Source organism: Clytia hemisphaerica, unplaced genomic scaffold, assembly GCF_902728285.1.
Source record: "Clytia hemisphaerica strain Z4C2 unplaced genomic scaffold, Clytia hemisphaerica genome assembly, whole genome shotgun sequence".
NCBI classification, from domain to species: domain Eukaryota; kingdom Metazoa; phylum Cnidaria; class Hydrozoa; order Leptothecata; family Clytiidae; genus Clytia; species Clytia hemisphaerica.
The window spans coordinates 329,777-350,826 of record NW_027103950.1 but is presented as its reverse complement, the minus strand read 5'-3'; the positions used below and the strand labels follow the sequence as shown (position 1 = coordinate 350,826).

At 35.0% G+C, this 21,050-nt stretch overlaps 4 protein-coding genes across 4 annotated transcripts in view; 1 reads left to right on the top strand and 3 right to left on the bottom strand.

The window, feature by feature from the left end:
* Positions 1 to 21,050, top strand: part of LOC136810093 (sialin-like) — an 80,034-nt gene that overhangs the window by 36,544 nt on the left and 22,440 nt on the right. The window lies entirely within an intron of this gene.
* LOC136810090 (tubulin alpha-1 chain-like) lies at positions 239 to 3,615 on the bottom strand. The gene is made up of 4 exons (XM_067066664.1): positions 3,493 to 3,615; positions 2,891 to 3,113; positions 1,193 to 2,200; positions 239 to 608 (listed from the first exon to the last, which is right to left on the bottom strand). Exons 1-4 carry the CDS (start codon positions 3,493 to 3,495, stop codon positions 490 to 492), a joined length of 1,353 nt encoding a protein of 450 aa, XP_066922765.1. The 5' UTR covers positions 3,496 to 3,615; the 3' UTR covers positions 239 to 489.
* On the bottom strand, positions 5,842 to 9,694 carry LOC136810088 (tubulin alpha-1 chain-like). The gene is made up of 4 exons (XM_067066662.1): positions 9,556 to 9,694; positions 8,937 to 9,159; positions 6,696 to 7,703; positions 5,842 to 6,196 (listed from the first exon to the last, which is right to left on the bottom strand). The coding sequence occupies exons 1-4, from the start codon at positions 9,556 to 9,558 to the stop codon at positions 6,072 to 6,074; spliced, it is 1,359 nt and encodes a 452-aa protein (XP_066922763.1). The 5' UTR covers positions 9,559 to 9,694; the 3' UTR covers positions 5,842 to 6,071.
* Positions 14,718 to 18,598, bottom strand: LOC136810089 (tubulin alpha-1 chain-like). Its single transcript, XM_067066663.1, has 4 exons — positions 18,453 to 18,598; positions 17,827 to 18,049; positions 15,451 to 16,458; positions 14,718 to 15,008 (listed from the first exon to the last, which is right to left on the bottom strand). Exons 1-4 carry the CDS (start codon positions 18,453 to 18,455, stop codon positions 14,884 to 14,886), a joined length of 1,359 nt encoding a protein of 452 aa, XP_066922764.1. The 5' UTR covers positions 18,456 to 18,598; the 3' UTR covers positions 14,718 to 14,883.

Below are 21,050 nucleotides of genomic sequence, written 5' to 3'. Positions count from 1 at the left end.
GCTTGTTAATTTTTCGAAGATTTTCCAACCCCCCGGACCTTAATTTTTAAGAATATTTTCAGTTAGCAAGAATAAGTCGCCTTATTTTTCTCCGAAAAGCTCCTACCTCCCCCTCGGTAATTAGGTCCCCCCGTTTATTAAGATTTTGAAAATTAACTATCGATTATCTTAGTTTCGAACTGTTTGTGACAAATCCCATTCAAAGATGGGACGGAAGTAATATGAAAACAACCTTTTTATACGTGCATAGATAAATTATTTTGTTGAATTTACAATTAAAATTATAATGAAGACTTTTTTAAGCAGTGCAATTTGAATAAACTTAATTTACTGAAGTTGGTGTAAAATAAATTTAATAATTTTATAGATTCTTGGATAACAAGTAGATTTAATATATAAACAAAATTCGTCCGATGATTTGTCCGAAATTTGTTCAAGGTAATCGAAATTTGTTCAGGATGTCCGAAATTTGCTGAGTTTGTCCGAAATTTAATATTCATCCTCATCTTCTTCATCGGAGTCTACAGAATCCAAACCAACTTCTTCGTAATCTTTCTCCAAAGCAGCCAAATCTTCACGAGCCTCTGAAAATTCTCCTTCTTCCATACCTTAAAACAGAAAATATCGAAAAATATATTTTAAACAGAATCCTTTGATTAAAAGACCACAGAAGAATTAATGACAAGAATAATTGCAATAACACTGGGCAAAATAAGAGATTTCCAATCCTGGAAATATCTTGAAAGTGTAATATTTCCATATACATTAAACTCATTGAAATATCATGAAATATGTTATTTCCTAAACTTTGGAAGTATAGAAAAGTCATATTTCCACTAATGTATATGGAAATATCATATTTCCAAGATATTTCCAGGGTTGGAAATCTCTTATTTCGCCCAGTGTAACAATAAGATTGAAGATTCAAGATCTTAATTCGTGCAGTCTGAGATAATGACGGGGGCAAACTTCTTGGGGCAAATCTCCTAGAATCATGGAGGTAGGATCTAAATTAAATGGCATGGTTGTGAATTCTAGTGTCGCCGGATCCATTGGTTTTCCAACGTTTCTGGTGGCTGGTCAGAAGACAACATGGGAGCGACTGTATTTACTTCAAGCTACCAATGATGACTAAAGTTATAGATCCTTACGAAAGCTAAGCATTTTGTTGATTTGAGAGAAAAAGTCTAACCTTCTCCAACATACCAATGCACAAAAGCACGTTTAGCGTACATCAAATCGAATTTATGATCAAGTCGAGCCCAGGCTTCAGCAATAGCAGTTGTATTGGACAACATGCAGACAGCTCTTTGGACTTTAGCAAGATCACCTCCTGGTACAACAGTAGGTGGTTGGTAGTTGATTCCAACCTTGAATCCAGTTGGACACCAATCGACGAATTGGATACTTCGTTTTGTTTTGATGGTAGCAATGGCAGAATTGACATCCTTGGGAACAACATCACCACGGTACAACATACAGCATGCCATATATTTACCATGACGTGGATCACATTTAACCATTTGGTTGGATGGTTCGAAACAGGAGTTGGTGATTTCGACAACGCTGAGTTGTTCATGGTAAGCTTTCTCAGCAGAGATGACTGGAGCATAAGTTGCCAAGGGGAAATGAATACGTGGATATGGGACCAAGTTAGTTTGGAACTCAGTTAAATCGACATTCAAAGCACCATCAAATCGGAGAGAAGCAGTAATGGAGGAGACGATTTGGCCAATCAAACGGTTTAAATTGGTGTATGTTGGGCGATTAATGTCCATGTTTTTGCGACAGATATCGTAGATGGCCTCATTGTCAACCATGAATGCAACATCTGAGTGTTCCAAAGTTGTGTGTGTCGTTAAAATGGCGTTATAAGGCTCGACAACAGCTGTGGAAACTTGTGGAGCAGGGTAAATGGCGAATTCAAGTTTCGATTTTTTGCCGTACTCGACAGAAAGACGTTCCATCAACAAGGAAGTGAATCCGGATCCAGTTCCGCCACCGAAAGAGTGAAAGACTAAGAAACCTTGAAGACCAGTACATTTATCAGCTGTTTTTCTGATTCGGTCGACCAAGACATCGATAAGTTCTTTACCGACGGTGTAATGTCCTCTGGCGTAGTTATTAGCTGCGTCTTCTTTTGCGCTGATGAGTTGGTCCGGATGAAAAAGACGTCGGTATGTTCCACTGCGGACTTCATCTAGAAGAAGAAATTTGAATTTAGGATTATATTTTCAGCTTGAATATCTTCTTAATATCTTAAAATTGCAAGACTGGATAATTTACTTCAAACATAACATGCAGAAACATGTTTGATGAATCCAATATTTCCCATCTATATGTATGGTGATTTATTGGGTAAATGTCACAGATTTGGTAAAGATAAAACATTTTTTCAATAAAAGCTTTATTATTGATTCACTTTGAAATTACTTTGTGAAGGGATGTGTACTCCACCAGAGGTTTAGGAAAAAAGAGTCTGAGCCACATTTTTTTTCAATGAAAAAAACATTTTATGAAAAAGAAATTTAAAAATTCGATTCAAGAATGCTTATTCAGGATAAATCAATTTCAATATATCCATTGATCTTATTTTCAAGATGGCTTCATCATAGTAACACGTAGCAACAGAAAAGGTAAACAAACGTAGTGCACTTTTACAAAAAATTTATTATTTCCTTCTTCATTTTTCATCTTCACTTTCCAAACTTTTTTGAATTTTTTCTATTTCATAATATTCCAATCCTGATTATCTTTTTATCCAGCACAAACCACTTTTAATTCGAATTTTATTAAAAGCTACATGTAGCCTCTTTTGTATCTGCTAAGATATGTTGAGTGTATGTTCACATTAACCCACTCTAAAAACAAATCAAGACAAACTGCTTACCAACTACGGTGGGTTCCAGATCAATAAAAAGAGCTCTTGGGACGTGTTTGCCAGAACTGGTTTCACTGAAAAAGGTGTTAAATGAATCGTCACCGCCTCCAATAGTTTTGTCTGAAGGCATTTGACCATCAGGTTGGATTCCATGCTCCAAACAGTACAATTCCCAACAAGCATTTCCCATTTGGACACCAGCTTGGCCAAGATGGATGGAGATACATTCACGCTAAAATATTAAGTGTAATATAAATAGAAACATTCCATTCCATTATTCTAAAGGAATAACAAGCTGTTTTTCGGTCTCAGATACGCTATAGTTTGAGTAACTTTAAGACCTATATTTTGAAAAGGTTGCAGTTGCCACCTACTAAAGATACAATTTCAAGCTCTTTTCTGTCACGCTGGAGTTTTGCTCCGTAAAAGGTTAAGATTCATCAGGCCTGGCGGAAGAACCGTAAAGGTGGATTTTGAAAATCAAATGGCGCAAATGGGAGCAAAGAAATTTGAGGGGTACCCACATTGAAATTCATTTGACCTTTAAGGATGATATTTGTTATTGTGATTTAGAAATATGGTAAAAATATAAAAACAATAAACAAACTTACCATTCTGAAAACTTTAAATTAACGGAAAAATTGAGAATAAGAAAAAATAACGGATAAAATGATTTGAACTTCGGCAAAATAAATAACGACCTTTCGCTTGAAAGTTTCAAATCGATCTTAACTGAGACGTTTTCATTTTGTGTTCATTTGTAGATTTCTCGACCCCCTGAACGTAACTAGATTATCATTGAAAATCGAATAGACTTTGTAATTTCCAGGGGGTATGAATAGAAGTATTAATTTTTCATGACTTTGACAGAAACCTGTATTAGCTTATTAATCTTTTATGAGGGTGACATTGAATACTCTGTTTATTGAGTGAATTACATGTTGAATACCATATTCCTATCTTAAGTTCAAAATAGAGACGCCTGGACAATATCTAAATTCAGCGTAACAATCACTTTGGTTTCTACAAATTCATGTCCCCAATACACCCTTTTATGTAAGAACTAGTGAATTTTAATAAGGCTTGCCTTTTGGGACTCTAAGCTTAAAACTTTTTTCTAGGTAATACTGAAGTATTTTAATACACTACTTTTGCTGATTCGTCCCTTGGTTTACTTAAAATTCAACTATTCTAGTCTAAGCATTTCTTAAATTGTTCGTATTTGCACCCCTGTCTCAAAGCCCCGGTGAAACATCTCTCCCCCATGGGAGAGATGGGATAAAAATCCTATTGTTTCTGTACAATACAAAGTCTGTACAATAATCCGCAGTGTAGATGGTTTTTGAGTGCTAATTTTTCCATTGAATTTCAAATACTATAGTTTGAGTAAAAAAAACGAGTTTAAGTTAATTTCATTAAATTTCAAAATAGGGATGAAAACAATTTTCCAGTTAAGCAGAAATTGCAGGGGGTATTTTTCCCAGGGACGAAATTTTAGCCAAATTTTCCAGTAGGTAAGAGGTACCATCGGGTCTCTAACACAGGGCTTTATATTCTTTGGAATTTTGCCACCCTCAATCTATAAAACTATTCTTATATGAAAAAGGGTAAAAGTTAAGTTTTTCCTCATATATCACCGCATATCACGCAATTTTTTGTCTTCGATCACGATCACGCAAATCAGCAAAAATCTTTCAAAACACGATCACGTATTGTCCTCTGATCACACAATCACAAAAAAATTCCAAATCATGTAATCACGGTAGAAAAAAGTCCTTATCGTGTCATCACGCATACCGCTTGGGAGGGGGCTCTTCTATCACTAAATGGGATCCACCTACTTTCATGGTCAAAATCTATTGAGAAGTAAGCTTATTTCCTTGTTTTTCGAAATTTGGAGTTCGGTTTTGGGCCATCTCTTTAATTTAATCGGACATTTTAATTTGGCTCGGGTTTATAGACTTCCAGGCTATATTATGAGCCTTATTGGACCATTTTTGAACTCAGATCCGATCAGATCCTCAGATCCTTAAGTCTTAAGTCTAGCGTTAAAACTCTACCCTTCCAACCTAATTTAGAGCACTTCTAAATCGATTAGGGCTATAAGATTTTGTGGGAATTTCCCTTTTATTTTTTCTCAAATTTTACCATGATTGTAGCCTCATACAAGTGAAGGTCATCCATAGTAACACTTTTAAAACATATTCAGCATTTGAGTGGAGAATACGTGCCACCCAACTCCGGCAAATTAAGCCACGTCCAAATTTACCATAATTTTTTATCACCGTTTCCACTTGTCATAGCATATCACTTCATACATCGAAAGAAGCCTATTGGAGTGTAGATCACTGGAATAGCTGTGCCATAATTAATTTTTTCGCACAAAAAAAGATATTAGAAAAAAACAAAAAATGCTGACGTTAGCAAAACTTGTTTTTTGAATAACTCAAGTTTGGCTTATGGTATATTCATGAAATTTGGACAAAAATTGCATATCAATAATAGGAACATTTTTGCATAATTTTTTTTTGCAAATTTTGCTGACGTCAGCAGAAACCAGCAAAATACAAAATTTTGCAATTACCTGCTGACGTCAGCAAAATTTCAAAAATTTTCTTTTTTAAAATGATCCTTTTAATGGTGTGCAACTTTGGTCCAAATTTCATGTTTTTACCATAAGCCAAACTGGAGTTATTCAAAAAACAAGTTTTGCTGACGTCAGCATATTTTGGTTTTTGCCTAATATCTTTTTTTGGGTGAAAAAATTAATTATGGCACAGCAATTCCAGTGATCTACACTCCAATACGCTTCTTTCGATATATGAAGTGATATGCTATGATAAGTGGAAACGGTGACAAAAAATTGAGGTAAGTTTGAAAAATCTGGACAGGCCTTAATTTGCCTAAGAATTGATAATAATTTCCCACTTGTAAGTAGATACGAAAAACGTGCGTAGATATTTAACTTATTTGAACATTTAAAAATTTTACAAGCAAAATTAATGTGAACTTTGTTCCAGTGCATTATTTCGAATATTTCTTATTTACATTGCGGTGCATCTAGCATTAACTCATTTCAATTTTCAGATAATAAATAATAAATTGTGTGTTTGAATATAAACAAAATCCGTCCAAGAGTTTGTCCGAAATTTATTCATTGTGTCCGAAATTTGCTGACTTTGTCCGAAATTTAATATTCATCACCATCGTCTTCTTCTTCATCGGAATCTTGAGAATCCAAACCGACTTCTTCGTAATCTTTCTCCAAAGCAGCCAAATCTTCACGAGCCTCTGAAAATTCTCCTTCTTCCATACCTTAAAACAGAACAGGAAAATCAAACGTTAAAAATTAAGATCAGTGTATTATCTAACAACTTAATAAGCACCTTGAATATTTGTTAGTATCCTGTAAAATATTTTTTTAAAGTTATTATTAAGCACTAAATATTGCTTTCCTTAAAAGTAGCATCTGAAAATGTGATGCTGTGAGAGAAGAGAGAATGGGCCCTATCCCTGGATAAATAGGATAGGGGAATTAACACGCTTGCCAGACACTGCTAACCCTGAGTTATTGGTGTATGGACAAAGATACTCGAACTACACAGGAGAAAATTTGTATTCGCAGGTGTTGAACCTATGAGTATCGTCACCACAACACATGTAATACCTGACATACTCCCCCATACTCTTTTATCAGAGTGATGCTGTGGTCTCTATAAATATAGCATTCCAGCATGCATCAGAAACTAGAAAGTGAAATCGAAGTAAAGCATTGAAAATCTTCGCAAACAGAAGAAAAAAGTCTTAAACTAACCTTCTCCAACATACCAATGTACAAAAGCACGTTTAGCGTACATCAAATCGAATTTATGATCAAGTCGAGCCCAAGCTTCAGCAATAGCAGTTGTGTTGGACAACATGCAAACAGCTCTTTGGACTTTAGCAAGATCACCTCCTGGTACTACAGTTGGTGGTTGGTAGTTGATTCCAATCTTGAATCCAGTTGGACACCAATCGACAAATTGGATGGTTCGCTTTGTTTTGATCTTGGCGATAGCAGAATTGACATCCTTGGGGACAACATCTCCACGATATAACAAGCAACATGACATATATTTACCATGACGAGGATCACATTTGACCATTTGGTTAGCTGGTTCGAAACAGGCAGTGGTGATTTCATCAACGCTTAGTTGTTCATGGTAAGCCCTCTCAGCAGAAATGACTGGAGCATAAGTTGCCAAGGGGAAATGAATACGTGGGTATGGGACCAAATTAGTTTGGAACTCAGTTAAATCGACATTCAAAGCACCATCGAATCGGAGAGAAGCAGTAATGGAGGAGACGATTTGGCCAATCAAACGGTTTAAATTGGTGTACGTCGGACGGTCAATAGACAAATTAGCACGACAGATATCGTAGATGGCCTCATTGTCAACCATGAAAGCACAATCGGTGTGTTCCAAGGTTGTGTGTGTCGTTAAGATGGCATTATAAGGCTCGACAACTGCTGTAGAGACTTGTGGAGCAGGGTAAATGGCGAATTCGAGTTTTGTTTTTTTGCCGTACTCGACAGAAAGACGTTCCATCAACAAGGAAGTGAATCCGGATCCAGTTCCGCCACCGAAAGAGTGAAAGACTAAGAAACCTTGAAGACCAGTACATTTATCAGCTGTTTTTCTGATTCGGTCAACCAAGACATCGATGAGTTCTTTACCAACGGTGTAATGTCCTCTGGCGTAGTTATTAGCTGCGTCTTCTTTTCCACTGATGAGCTGTTCCGGATGAAAAAGACGTCTGTATGTACCACTTCGGACTTCATCTGAAAAAATAAAGATTTTCAAAATGTTTTTTTTTTTGAAAATGAAAATCTTGTTCTACATCCCCAAAATTCAAGGCCTAAATCAACTTCCACATCCTTAAGCGTAACATTTAGGCTGGAAAACACTTTCTGCATCCTTAACATTTAGGACGGGGATCACTTCTCCACATCCTTAACATTCAAAAAGGAAATCATCTTCCACATCCGTAACATTCAACATTGAAAACACTTCCCACGTCCCTAGCATTCAACTCAAGACGAAAGTCAACCTTCCACATCGTTAACATTCAGCTACCACATCCTCAACATTCAAAAAAGAAATCATTTGAAAGAAAGGTTTTGTTTTTAAATAAGAATGATATCGTTTGCTTACTCATTAATTTTAATTCACAAGCTTTTTCAAATTGAATTGACACTGATGTGGAGCAAGATTGGTCAAAAATAGGAAAAGAAAAACATTTTTTTTGTTGATATCAGCATAATATAACAATAGGCAGACACTGCCCTAATATGAAATGTGTCTGATATGAAAGGGAACACTTATGTAAAAATAAAACCTTTAAAATTCAACACAGAAATAGCTTTCAACATCCTTAACATTCAAGACAGAAATCTCTCCTCAATAATGAATAGTTTTTTACACTTTATTCGATACATTCTGAAAATATCAATTCAAGATTGCTTATTCAGAATTCTTTTATTCAAATACCTATTGATCTGGTTCGATAGCAACAAATAACAACTGATAAAGCAAAACAAAAAAAAATTCAATGTTTCGGAAGGATATTTCCCCCGGGGGGGGGGGTACTAGGGTTGCGAGTTAACAGGGGGGTGCCGCCCGACTTTCGACCCTCGGACCCTTACCGGGACTAAAAAGGAAAAAAAACAAAGGAAAATTTTGTGAATTTTACGACCCTTACCGGGACAAATTTGACAAATTTTGACCAAATTTCGATCTTTCTGGGGTAAAAAGTTGAAATTTTCCTACTTCTTCTACCCGTAGTGGGACTGAAATTGATTTTCTAATTTTTTGACCCTTAGCGGGACTTTGGAAATCCAAAAAAGGTACCCCTTAAGGGCGGCACATACCATACCCTCCATTTGCCTAAGTACCCCCCCCCCGGATATTTTCTCAATTAATTTCCCAAAATCTTTACGAAGTCTTTACATTATTTTTCAACGTTGTAAATCATATTGCAATTTTTTGTGAATTTATTATATAAAAGGACTTACCAACTACTGTGGGTTCCAGATCAATAAAAAGAGCTCTTGGGACGTGTTTGCCAGAACTGGTTTCACTAAAAAAGGTGTTGAATGAATCGTCACCGCCTCCAATAGTTTTGTCTGAAGGCATTTGACCATCAGGTTGGATTCCATGCTCTAAACAATACAATTCCCAACAAGCATTTCCCATTTGGACGCCAGCTTGGCCGAGATGGATGGAGATACATTCACGCTAAAATATTAAGAGTAATAATATAATAAAAAGATGTTTTTGTGTGTTAAAATTAAACCAGTAATACCTTAAACACCATAAACAATAAAATTCACCTGAAAAGGCCCATTTAGTCACATGTTCTTTTTATAAGAACAAACTTATATAAGAATATAAGGCTTTTTGACGACCAAAATGTTAAGATCAAGTTAAAAACATTCCAAGGCTTTGCAGACACTCTAAACTTCTTATTCAACTCCAAATTTCTTAGGGAAATTGCACAAAAATACTCACAAAATGGTAAAAATAAGAATGCTTCAGATCATTTTTTAGTCTTAAATTCAAAATTCTATGAACATCTAAAGGGTTTAAAAATATTGGATGTTCTTATAAAAATTGATATTGTAAATGACTTACCATGATGATAGCTTGAAATTGAAGAAATCGAAAATTTTGAAAAAATTATAGATGAATTGGAAAAACAGAGACAAAAATGTTTGATTTGAACTTTGACGAAAAAAATAACGACCCTTCCGCTTTAAAGTTTCAAATCTGACTGAAGATTTTTTTCTGATTACACTTTGCGTTTATCTGTCAAAAACCCCCTGAACACAGTATAATTATTAATTCAAAACTAATGGGGAATCCATGATTTCCAGGGGGTATAAATGGTATAAATTTTTTATTATTTTGACAAAAATCTGTATTGAGTTATGAAACTTTTATAAGGGTTAATGAATCTGTTTTTCAGAAAAGACCTGGACGCACACACCAAAGTGAATTATTTCCCTGGACAGCCTTTCCTTAGGAATTGACTTAATTTGTTTTGACTTTAATTTTACAATCATCAATAGATTTTCTTCCTAGGGTATATTTTAAATTTTGATTCTATTTAAAGTTCAAAATGGAAACCCTTAGATAATATTTGAATAGTTTCAAACAATCAAACTGTGGTTGCAACAAAGTTGTTTTTCCCCTGTTTTCAAAATCTTTATGATATATTTTAAAAATGAAAACAAATAAATCCTTGCCTTGAAGGCTTGATGACCTTCTGGGATCCTGCGATTCTCATAAATATTATCATAATATCAAGAGCCTATATCATAATAATCCATTCTGTTTAGTGCCTTCAGAATAATATAACAACTGCATGTACAACATAAGGATCTGCTCGGAACAGGCAGGCATATAGAACAATGTTCTATTAGTTATTTATCTAGAACGATAACACGCGGGAAAAGTGAGCGTACTTGTTAGGTTAGCATAGGAGAAAGATTTGTCGGCGGATGAGTCTGAGTTAACTTTTTGTTCGTTCGCCTAAGCAGCTCCTTTTAGCGGGCGCCCGCCTCCCTTATGTTTCCGTCATCTGACAATTAATTTACAGACTATTCTCTTATCTAAAGTCTATTCACGATAAGTGTGCACTCTTTTTTCATTTACCTATAACTTTTGAAGGAATTCTTCAATCTTTATAAATTTGGTATCATTGGAAAGATATTAGTGAGTGGAACAATTTGGAATAAAAAAATCGATAAAAAAATTCTAAAAATGAAGATGAAAACGAAGAAGAAAAAAATGAAGATCTTGTAGAGAAGTGCTTTAACTTTCATTTTCATTGGAGAGATTCTTTGATCTTAGGAGGTCACCACTGTGAAAAAATTTCACTAAAATATTTATTCAAGATAAAGTTATGATACAAAGTTTATAAGTGATTGACCCCAAAAAACAGCAGAAAACAGGAGAAAACAGCGTTTTTAGACGTCAATCAGCTTATAACTTTGTTTGATATCTTTTGACTGAATGATTATTTTTGAGAAATTTTTTCACAGTGATGACGTTCGATAATCAAAGATTCGCTTCAGTGAAAATGATAGTTATAGCACTTTTCTACAAGATCTTCATTTTTTTCTTCTTCATTTTCATCTTTATTTTTAGAATTTTTTTATCCATTTTTTTATTCCAAATTGTTCCACTCACTAATATCTTTCCAATGATACCAAATTTATAAAGATTGAAGAATTCCTTCAAAATTTATAGGTAAATGAAAAAAGAGTGCACACTTATCGTGAATAGACTTTAGTACCATTATTTCGGATGCTCTCAACTTTACGAGTTTTAAGCCTTAAAATGTTCTTATATTCACCATTTTTCTAGTATTTTTGTCCATTTTCCTGAGAAATCGGATGTTTAAAGCTTGTAATGCTTGACTTTTTCTTAATATTTTTGCCATCGAAGCCTTGTGTTCTAATATAGTTTGTGCTTATAAAAAAAAAAAACGTGTACTTTTGTAAGAAAATGAAAGCACTCCATCGTCTTTTTCTTCTTAGTTTCAGTGGCATTCCTTAAGATGGTAAACCTCAAAAGTGTTCAAAGTTGTGCTTAAAAACGAAAGTACGTCGATGTATGATGGACGTTTTTTGAATGTGTTCGAACATGTTTGTTTTCGGCTTGCTATCATTTTGTCAATTTAACAATGTTTAAAAATAACAAAATGATAAAGTGCAGTCTAGTAAGGGGCTTATCAAGTTACCGAATTTTTTGCACTTAAAATGTAGATGCAAAGAGATTTAGATGCCATCAAAAATTTTTTTGTAAAGAACTTTTGGTTACAGGTTGTTGAGAGTGGTTGGAAATGCGAAAGTCGTTTTTAGACTTCTGTCAGTCGAATTATTTAGTTTTAAAGAAAGTTAGGCAAAGTTTTTTTGGGGTTTTAAATGACGGGATAAGTTTTTTAAAACTTAAAATGCTTAAAAATAAAACGTTGCACTTCGATTTTAGGTTGTCAAGAGTTTTTAAAGGTGTAACGGTTTTATTGATTGTTTTGCTCTCTTCCCAGATGTGTGATTACGACCATGTTCACACGTTACTGTTCCGTTTCGCTCCGGTATGATTTTCGTTACGGATCGAGCGTGTTCATATTGGTTTTGGAATAGTCTAGTAAGCTAGACGACTAATTCAGATATATTAGAAATAAAGCAAAAAAGTAAATTTTAGTCGTCTAGAAACCTTTGTGCACTAACTCCAAACAAAAAAAAAGTGTCAATATCGCAATTAAAATTTTTTCCCGCTCAAAAAAAATTCTTGAAAATAAAATGTGTGTGGATTTGTGTTGTTTAAAAATATTTCATTTGAGTTCATTTAATTTTGAGAGTTTGTTGTTGCTTAAAAATTGTTTCTCGCTACTCTTAGGTTCCAAATAAACGGGGGGGGGGGGGGTTCGAATAAACAGGGGGGTTGGAAAATTTTTAGATTTTAATAAACAGGGATCAAGACAAACTGCTTACCAACTACGGTGGGTTTCCAGATCAATAAAGAGAGCTCTTGGGACGTGTTTGCCAGAACTGGTTTCACTGAAAAAGGTGGTGTTAAATGAATCGTCACCGCCTCAATAGTTTTTGTCTGAAGGCATTGACCATCAGGTTGGATTCCATGCTCTAAACAGTTTACAATTCCCAACAAGCATTTCCCATTTGGACGCCAGCTTGGCCAAGATGGATGGAGATACATTCACGCTAAAATATTAAGTGTAATATAAATAGAAACATTCCATTCCATTATTCTAAAGGAATAACAAGCTGTTTTTCGGTCTCGATACGCTATAGTTTGAGTAACTTTTTTCTGTCACGCTGGAGTTTTGCTCCGTAAAAGGTTAAGATTCATCAGGCCTGGCGGAAGAACCGTAAAGGTGGATTTTGAAAATTAAATGGCGCAAATGGGAGCAAAGAAATTTGAGGGGTACCCACATTGAAATTCACTTGACCTTTAAGGATGCTATTTATTATTGCGATTTAGAAATATGGTAAAAATATAAAAACAATAAACAAACTTACCATTCTGAAAACTTTAAATTAACGGAAAAATTGAGAATAAGAAAAAATAACGGATAAAATGATTTGAACTTCGGCAAAATAAATAACGACCTTTCGCTTGAAAGTTTCAAATCTATCTTAACTGAGACATTTTTCATTTGCGTTCATTTGTAGATTTCTCGACCCCCTGAAGTAACTAGATTATCATTGAAAATCGAATAGACTTTGTAATTTCCAGGGGATGAATAGAGTATTAATTTTTCATGACTTTGACAGAAACCTGTATTAGCTTATTAAGCTTTTATGAGGGTGAACATTGAATACTCTGGTTTATTGAGTGAATTACATGTTGAATACCATATTCCTATCTTAAGTTCAAAATAGAGACGCCTGGACAATATCTAAATTCAGCGTAACAATCACTTTGGTTTCTACAAATTCATGTCCCCAATACACCCTTTTATGTAAGAGCTAGTGAATTCTAATAAGGCTTGCCTTTTGGGACTCTAAGCTTAAAACTTTTTTTCTAGGGTAATACTGAAGTATTTTAATACACTACTTTTGCTGATTCGTCCCTTGGTTTACTTAAAATTCGACTATTCTAGTCTAAGCATTTCTTAAATTGTTCGTATTTGCACCCCTGTCTCAAAGCCCCGGTGAAACATCTCTCCCCCACCCCAGCGAGGATGTATGTGGGATAGAAATCCTATTGTTTCTGTACAATACAAAGTCTGTACAATAATCCGCAGTGTAGATGGTTTTTGAGTGCTAATTTTTCCATTGAATTTCAAATACTATAGTTTGAGTAAAAAAAACGAGTTTAAGTCAATTTCATTGAATTTCAAAATAGGGATGAAAACAATTTTCCAGTTAAGCAGAAATTGCAGGGGGTATTTTTCCCAGGGACGACATTTCAGCCAAATTTTCCAGTAGGTAAGAGGTACCACCGGGTCTCTAACACAAGGCTTTATATTCTTTGGAATTTTGCCACCCTCAATCTATAAAACTATTCTTATATGAAAAAGGGTAAAAGTTAAGTTTTTCCTCATATATCACCATATCACGCAATTTTTTGTCTTCAATCACGATCACGCAAATCAGCAAAAATCTTTCAAAACACGATCACGTATTGTCCTCTGATCACAAAATCACAAAAAAAATTCCAAATCATGTAATCACGCTAGAAAAAAGTCCTTATCACGTCATCACGCACGCATACCGTTTGGGAGGGGGCTCTTCTATTACTAAATGGGATCCACCTACTTTCATGGTCAAAATCTATTGAGAAGTAAGCTTATTTCCTAGTTTTTCGAAATTTGGAGTTCGGTTTTGGGCCATCTCTTAAATTTAATCGGATATTTCAATTTGGCTCGGGTTTATAGACTTCCAGGCTATATTATGAGCCTTATTGGACCATTTTTGAACTCAGATCCGATCAGATCCTCAGATCCTTAAGTCTTAAGTCTAGCGTTAAAACTCTACCCTTCCAACCTAATTAAGAGAGCTTCCAAATCGATTGTGGCTATATGAGATTTCGTTGGAATTTCCCTTTTTTCTCAAATATTACGACCATGATTTTAGCCTCATACAAATGAAGGTCATCTATAGTAGCACTTTTAGAACATATTCAGCATTTGAGTGGAGAATACGTGCCACCCAATTGAAAATAATTTCCCACTTGTAAGTAGATATGAAAAATGTGCACAGATATTTCACTCATTTGAACATTTAAAAATTTTACAAGCAAAATTAATGTGACCTTTGTTCCAGTGCATTATTTCGAATATTTCTTATTTACATTGCGGTGCATTTAACAAAATCATTTCAGTTTTCAGATAATAAACAATAAATTGTGGTCTAAATATAAACAAATCCGTTCGAGAGTTTGTCCGAAATTTATTCATTGTGTCCGAAATTTGCTGACTTTGTCCGAAATTTAATATTCATCACCATCGTCTTCTTCTTCATCGGAATCTTGAGAATCCAAACCGACTTCTTCGTAATCTTTCTCCAAAGCAGCCAAATCTTCACGAGCCTCTGAAAATTCGCCTTCTTCCATACCTTAAAACAGAAAATGTTTTTTAAAAGTTATTATTAACCACTCAATCTTGCTTTCCTGAAAATGCGATGTTGTGAGAGAAGAGAGGGAGAAGTGAACCCTCCGAATCATTCGGAATGGGTCCTATCCCTGGATAGATACCTACCCTGGGACAGGGAAATTACCACGCTTACAGACACTGCTAACCCTGCGCTCGCGACAGGCAGTTATTGGTGTATAGACGAAGATGCTCGAACTATACAGGAGAACATACATCTTCGCAGGTGTTGGACCTATGAGTATCGTCACCACACCACGTGCAATACCTCCCCCATACTCTTTTATCAGAGTGATGCTGTGATCTCTATAAATATAGCATTCCAGTATGCATCCGAAACTAGAAAGTGAAATCGAAGTAAAGCATTGGAAATCTTCGCAAACAGGAGCAAAAAGTCTTGAACTAACCTTCTCCAACATACCAATGCACAAAAGCACGTTTAGCGTACATCAAATCGAATTTATGATCAAGTCGAGCCCAAGCTTCAGCAATAGCAGTTGTGTTGGACAACATGCAAACAGCTCTCTGGACTTTAGCAAGATCACCTCCTGGTACAACAGTAGGTGGCTGGTAATTGATTCCAATCTTGAATCCAGTTGGACACCAATCGACGAATTGGATGGTTCGTTTTGTTTTGATCTTGGCGATAGCAGAATTGACATCCTTGGGGACAACATCTCCACGATATAATAAGCAACATGACATGTACTTACCATGACGAGGATCGCATTTGACCATTTGGTTGGATGGTTCGAAACAGGCAGTAGTGATTTCATCAACGCTGAGTTGTTCATGATAAGCTCTCTCAGCAGAGATGACTGGAGCATAAGTTGCCAAGGGGAAATGAATACGTGGGTATGGGACCAAGTTAGTTTGGAACTCAGTTAAATCGACATTCAAAGCGCCATCGAATCGGAGTGAAGCAGTAATGGAGGAGACGATTTGGCCAATCAAACGGTTTAAATTGGTGTACGTCGGACGGTCAATAGACAAATTAGCACGACAAATATCGTAGATGGCCTCATTGTCAACCATGAAAGCACAATCGGTGTGCTCCAAGGTTGTGTGTGTCGTTAAGATGGCATTATAAGGCTCAACAACAGCTGTGGAAACTTGTGGAGCAGGGTAAATGGCGAATTCGAGTTTTGTTTTTTTGCCGTACTCGACAGAAAGACGTTCCATCAACAAGGAAGTGAATCCGGATCCAGTTCCGCCACCGAAAGAGTGAAAGACTAAGAAACCTTGAAGACCAGTACATTTATCAGCTGTTTTTCTGATTCGGTCAACCAAGACATCGATAAGTTCTTTACCGACGGTGTAATGTCCTCTGGCGTAGTTATTAGCTGCATCTTCTTTTCCGCTGATGAGCTGTTCCGGATGAAAAAGACGTCGGTATGTTCCACTTCGGACTTCATCTTAAAAAATAAAGATTTTCAAAAGGTTTTTTTATTTGAAAATGAAAATCTTGTTCCACATCCCCAAAATTCAAGGCCTAAATCAACTTCCACATCCCTAACATTCAGGAGGTAGATCAACTACCAAATCCTTAACATTCAGGACGGAAATCACCTTTCACATCCTCAACATTCAAGACGGAAATCACTTTCCACATCTATCATTCAAGACGGAAATCATCTTCCACAACCTTAAAATTTTGGACGGAAATCACTTTCCACGTCCTTAACATTCAGTAATAAAACACTTTCTGCATCCTTAACGCTAGAAGAAAATTAGTTTCCACATCCCTAACAATCATCTTCCATATCCCTAACATTCAGGAGGTAAATCACTTTCCACACCCCTAACACTCAAGACGGAAATCAGTTTCCACATCCCTAACAATCCAGACGAAAGTCATCTTCCACATCTGTAACATCCTTAACATTCAGCATTAAAACACTCTCAACATCCTTAAAGGTTTTGTTTTTAAATAAGAATGATATCATTTACCTACTCATCAATTTTAATTCACAACTTTTTCACATTGAATTGACACTGATGTGGAGTAAGATTGGTCAAAAAGAGGAAAAGAAAAACATTTTTTTGTTTATATCAGCATAATATAACAATAGGCAGACACTGCCCTAATATGAAATATGTGTCTGATATGAAACGGGAACACTGATGTAAAAATAAAACCTTTAAAATTTAACACAGGAATAGCTTTCAACATCCTTAACATTCAAGACAGAAATCTCTCCTTAATAATGAATAGTTTTTTACACTTTATTCGATATATTCTGAAAATATCGATTCAAGATTGCTTATTCAGAATTCTTTTATTCAAATACCTATTGATTTGGTTTGATAGCAACAAATAACAAATGATAAAGCAAAACAAATACAAATTCTTTGTTTTGGAATGATAATTCCCTGGGGGGGGGGGGGGTACTAGGGTTGCGAGCTAACAGGGGGGTGCCGCCCGACTTTCGACCCTCGGACCCTTACCGGGACTAAAAAAGGAGAAAAGAAAGGACAATTTTGTGAATTTTACGACCCTTACCGGGACAAATTTGACCAATTTTGACCAAATTTCAATCTTTCTGGGTGTAAAAAGCTTAAATGTTCCTATTTCTCCTACCCGTAGTGGGACTTTGATTTTCTGATTTTTCCGACCCTTAGCGGGACTCCAAAAAGGGTACCCTTAAGGGCAGCACATACCATACCCTCCGGGATATTTCCTCAATTAATGTCCCAAAATCTTTACGAAGTCTTTCCATTATTTTTTAACGTTTTAAATCATATTGCAATTTTTTGTGAATTTATTATATAAAAGGACTTACCAACTACGGTGGGTTCCAGATCAATAAAGAGAGCTCTTGGGACGTGTTTGCCAGAGCTGGTTTCACTGAAAAAGGTGTTGAATGAATCGTCACCGCCTCCAATAGTTTTGTCTGAAGGCATTTGACCATCAGGTTGGATTCCATGCTCTAAACAATACAATTCCCAACAAGCATTTCCCATTTGGACGCCAGCTTGGCCAAGATGGATGGAGATACATTCACGCTAAAATATTAAGAGTAATAATATAATAAAAAAATGTTTTTGTGTGTTAAAATTAAACCAGTAATACCTTAAACATCTTAAACAATAAAATTCACCTGAAAAGGCCCATTTAGTCACATGTTCTTTTTATAAGAACAAACTTATATAAGAATATAAGGCTTTTCGATGACCAAAATGTTAAGATCAAGTTAAAAACATTCCAAGGCTTCGCAGACACTCTAAACTTCTTATTCAACTCCAAATTTCTTAGGGAAATTGCACAAAAATACTCACAAAATGGTAAAAATAAGAATGCTTCAGATCATTTTTTAGTCTTAAATTCAAAATTCTAAGAACATCTAAAGGGTTTAAAGATTTTGGATGTTCTTATGAAAAACGTGGTTGATAATTGTAAATGACTTACCATGATGATAGCTTGAAATTGAAGAAATCGAAAATTTTGAAAAAATTATAGATGAATTGGAAAAACAGAGACAAAAATTTTTGATTTGAACTTTGACGAAAAAAATAACGACCCTTCCGCTTTAAAGTTTCAAATCTGACTGAAGTTTTTTTTCTGATTACACTTTGCGTTTATCTATCAAAAACCCCCTGAACACAGTATAATTATTAATTCAAAACTAATGGAGAATTCATGATTTCCAGGGGGTATAAATAGTATAAATTTTTTATTATTTTGACAAAAATCTGTATTGAGTTATGAAACTTTTATAAGGGTTAATGAATCTGTTTTTCAGAAAAGACCTGGACGCACACACCAAAGTGAATTATTTCCCTGGACAGCCTTTCCTTAGGAATTGACTTAATTTGTTTTGACTTTAATTCTACAATCATCAATAGATTTTCTTCCTAGGGTATATTTTAAATTTTGATTCTTATTTAAAGTTCAAAATGGAAACCCTTAGATAATATTTGAATAGTTTCAAACAATCTAACTGTGGTTGCGACAAAGTTGTTTTTCCCCTGTTTTCAAAATCTTTATGATATATTTTAAAAATGAAAACAAATAAATCCTTGCCTTGAAGGCTTGATGACCTTCTGGGATCCTGCGATTCTCATAAATATTATCATAATATCAAGAGCCTATATCATAATAATCCATTCTGTTTAATGCCTTCAGAATAATATAACAACTGCATGTACAACATAAGGATCTGCTCGGAACAGGCAGGCATATAGAACAATGTTCTATTAGTTATTTATCTAGAACGATATTAACACGCGGGAAAAGTGAGCGTACTTGTTAGGTGAGCATAGGAGAAAGATTTGTCGGCGGATGAGTCTGAGTTAACTTTTTGTTCGTTCACCTAAGCAGCTCCTCTTAGCGGGAGCCCGCCTCCCTTATGTTTCCGTCGTCTGACAATTAATTTACAGACTATTCTCTTATCTAGTACCATTATTTCGGATGTTCTCAACTTTACGAGTTTTAAGCCTTAAAATGTTCTTATATTCACCATTTTTCTAGTATTTTTGTCCATTTTCCTGAGAAATCGGATGTTTAAAGCTTGTAATGCTTGACTTTTTCTTAATATTTTTGCCATCGAAGCCTTATGTTCTAATATAGTTTGTTCTTATAAAAAACGTGTACTTTTATAAGAAAATGAAAGCACTCCATCGTCTTTTACTTCTTAGTTTCAGTGGTATTCCTTAAGATGGTAAACCTCAAAAGTGTACAAAGTTGTGCTTAAAAATACTCATCAAAAAGTACGTCGATGTATGATGGACGTTTTTTGAGCGTGTTCTAACATGTTTGTTTTGGGCTTGCTATCATTTTGTCAATTTAACAATGTTTAAAAATAACAAGATGATGAAGTGCAGTCTAGTATAGGGGCTCATCAAGTTACCGAATTCTTTGCACTTAAAATGTAGATGCAAAGAGATTAAGATGCCATCAAAATAATTTTTGTTAAAAACTTATGATTGCAGGTTGTTGAGAGTGGTTGGAGAGATGAAGGAGTCGTTTTTAGACTTCTCTTAGTCGAATTATTTTCTTCGCAGTAAGATCAACTGAACTTTAAAACTTTTGAGGTCCAGCAACCTGACTATTTGTTTAAAAGAAAATTAAGCAAAGTTTTTTTTTGAATTTTAACGATGATAACTCGCTCTAAATGCAAATTGAAGAAAGTCTGATTATTTTTCTTTTTAACTTAAAATGCTTTAAATTTGGAGGCACTGGGGGGTCTTAAATATATAGGTCATAGTGATGAAGGGGGTACCAAAAATTAACAGCAGAGACAAGAAAGCTGTTTAAAAACGTATCTTTACTTCTTGAAAATGTTGTGAAAAAATTAAATTCCTTTTCATAGTTCGATGAGGTATAACCATTAAGTTTAAAGCACTGATAAGGGGTTAGAGATGAATGTTCAACTTCTCTCAAGCAAGAAAAAGTGAAGGCTTAAAATTTATACCGCTTTTAGAAGGAAGTGACGAATCAAGCTCTTTTTTTGTTTTCACGAAACATATTTTGAAATCTGGCGATAGATTTTTCAGTCTGGCGTTTGTGTGATAACCACGCAGGTCACGCGTCTTAGATTGTGGCTTCATTTAAAGTAACTTCATTTACCTCTATAGTGCCTTTGGGGCTATAAACTCGATGATTGTATGGCAGTAACATACAGTTTTTTTGAATTGAAGTAAATCTATCTGTTAAACTAACAGGTTACAAAAGTGACGATTGAAAGTGACAAGACAAATTACATTGTCAATTTCAAGGTCTTGATGTCAACTTTTGGTGTCGAATGAAAGTAAACAAACAAAACTTATTCCACGTATAACCTCTTTGAAAGATTTCTGTTTGTCCTAAAGATGTAACGAGATGTAATAGTTATTTGGGCAAAAAGTCAATTGGCTACAAAGTCTCAAAAATTAGTTTTTGAAGGCTTCTTTCTTCTTTTTTCGACAAAATTTTTTGATTTTCTTATTATTGAAAAGGGCTTTTCTCAAGAAATCTCTTGACTTTGAATGAGGCCCCAAGCGGTTTTCGTGATGGCATGATACACTT

Bases quoted from the DNA above. Each gene is read 5' to 3' on its own strand.
- LOC136810089 (XM_067066663.1), bottom strand. The intron at 16,459-17,826 runs GTAAGTCCTTTT...TTATTTTTTAAG, and splicing joins TCTGGAACCCACCGTAGTTG to ATGAAGTCCGAAGTGGAACA. The intron at 15,009-15,450 runs GTTAGTTCAAGA...TTCTGTTTTAAG, and splicing joins GCATTGGTATGTTGGAGAAG to GTATGGAAGAAGGCGAATTT.
- LOC136810088 (XM_067066662.1), bottom strand. The intron at 7,704-8,936 runs GTAAGTCCTTTT...TTATTTTTTCAG, and splicing joins TCTGGAACCCACAGTAGTTG to ATGAAGTCCGAAGTGGTACA. The intron at 6,197-6,695 runs GTTAGTTTAAGA...TTCTGTTTTAAG, and splicing joins ACATTGGTATGTTGGAGAAG to GTATGGAAGAAGGAGAATTT.
- LOC136810090 (XM_067066664.1), bottom strand. The intron at 2,201-2,890 runs GTAAGCAGTTTG...TTCTTCTTCTAG, and splicing joins TCTGGAACCCACCGTAGTTG to ATGAAGTCCGCAGTGGAACA. The intron at 609-1,192 runs GTTAGACTTTTT...TTCTGTTTTAAG, and splicing joins GCATTGGTATGTTGGAGAAG to GTATGGAAGAAGGAGAATTT.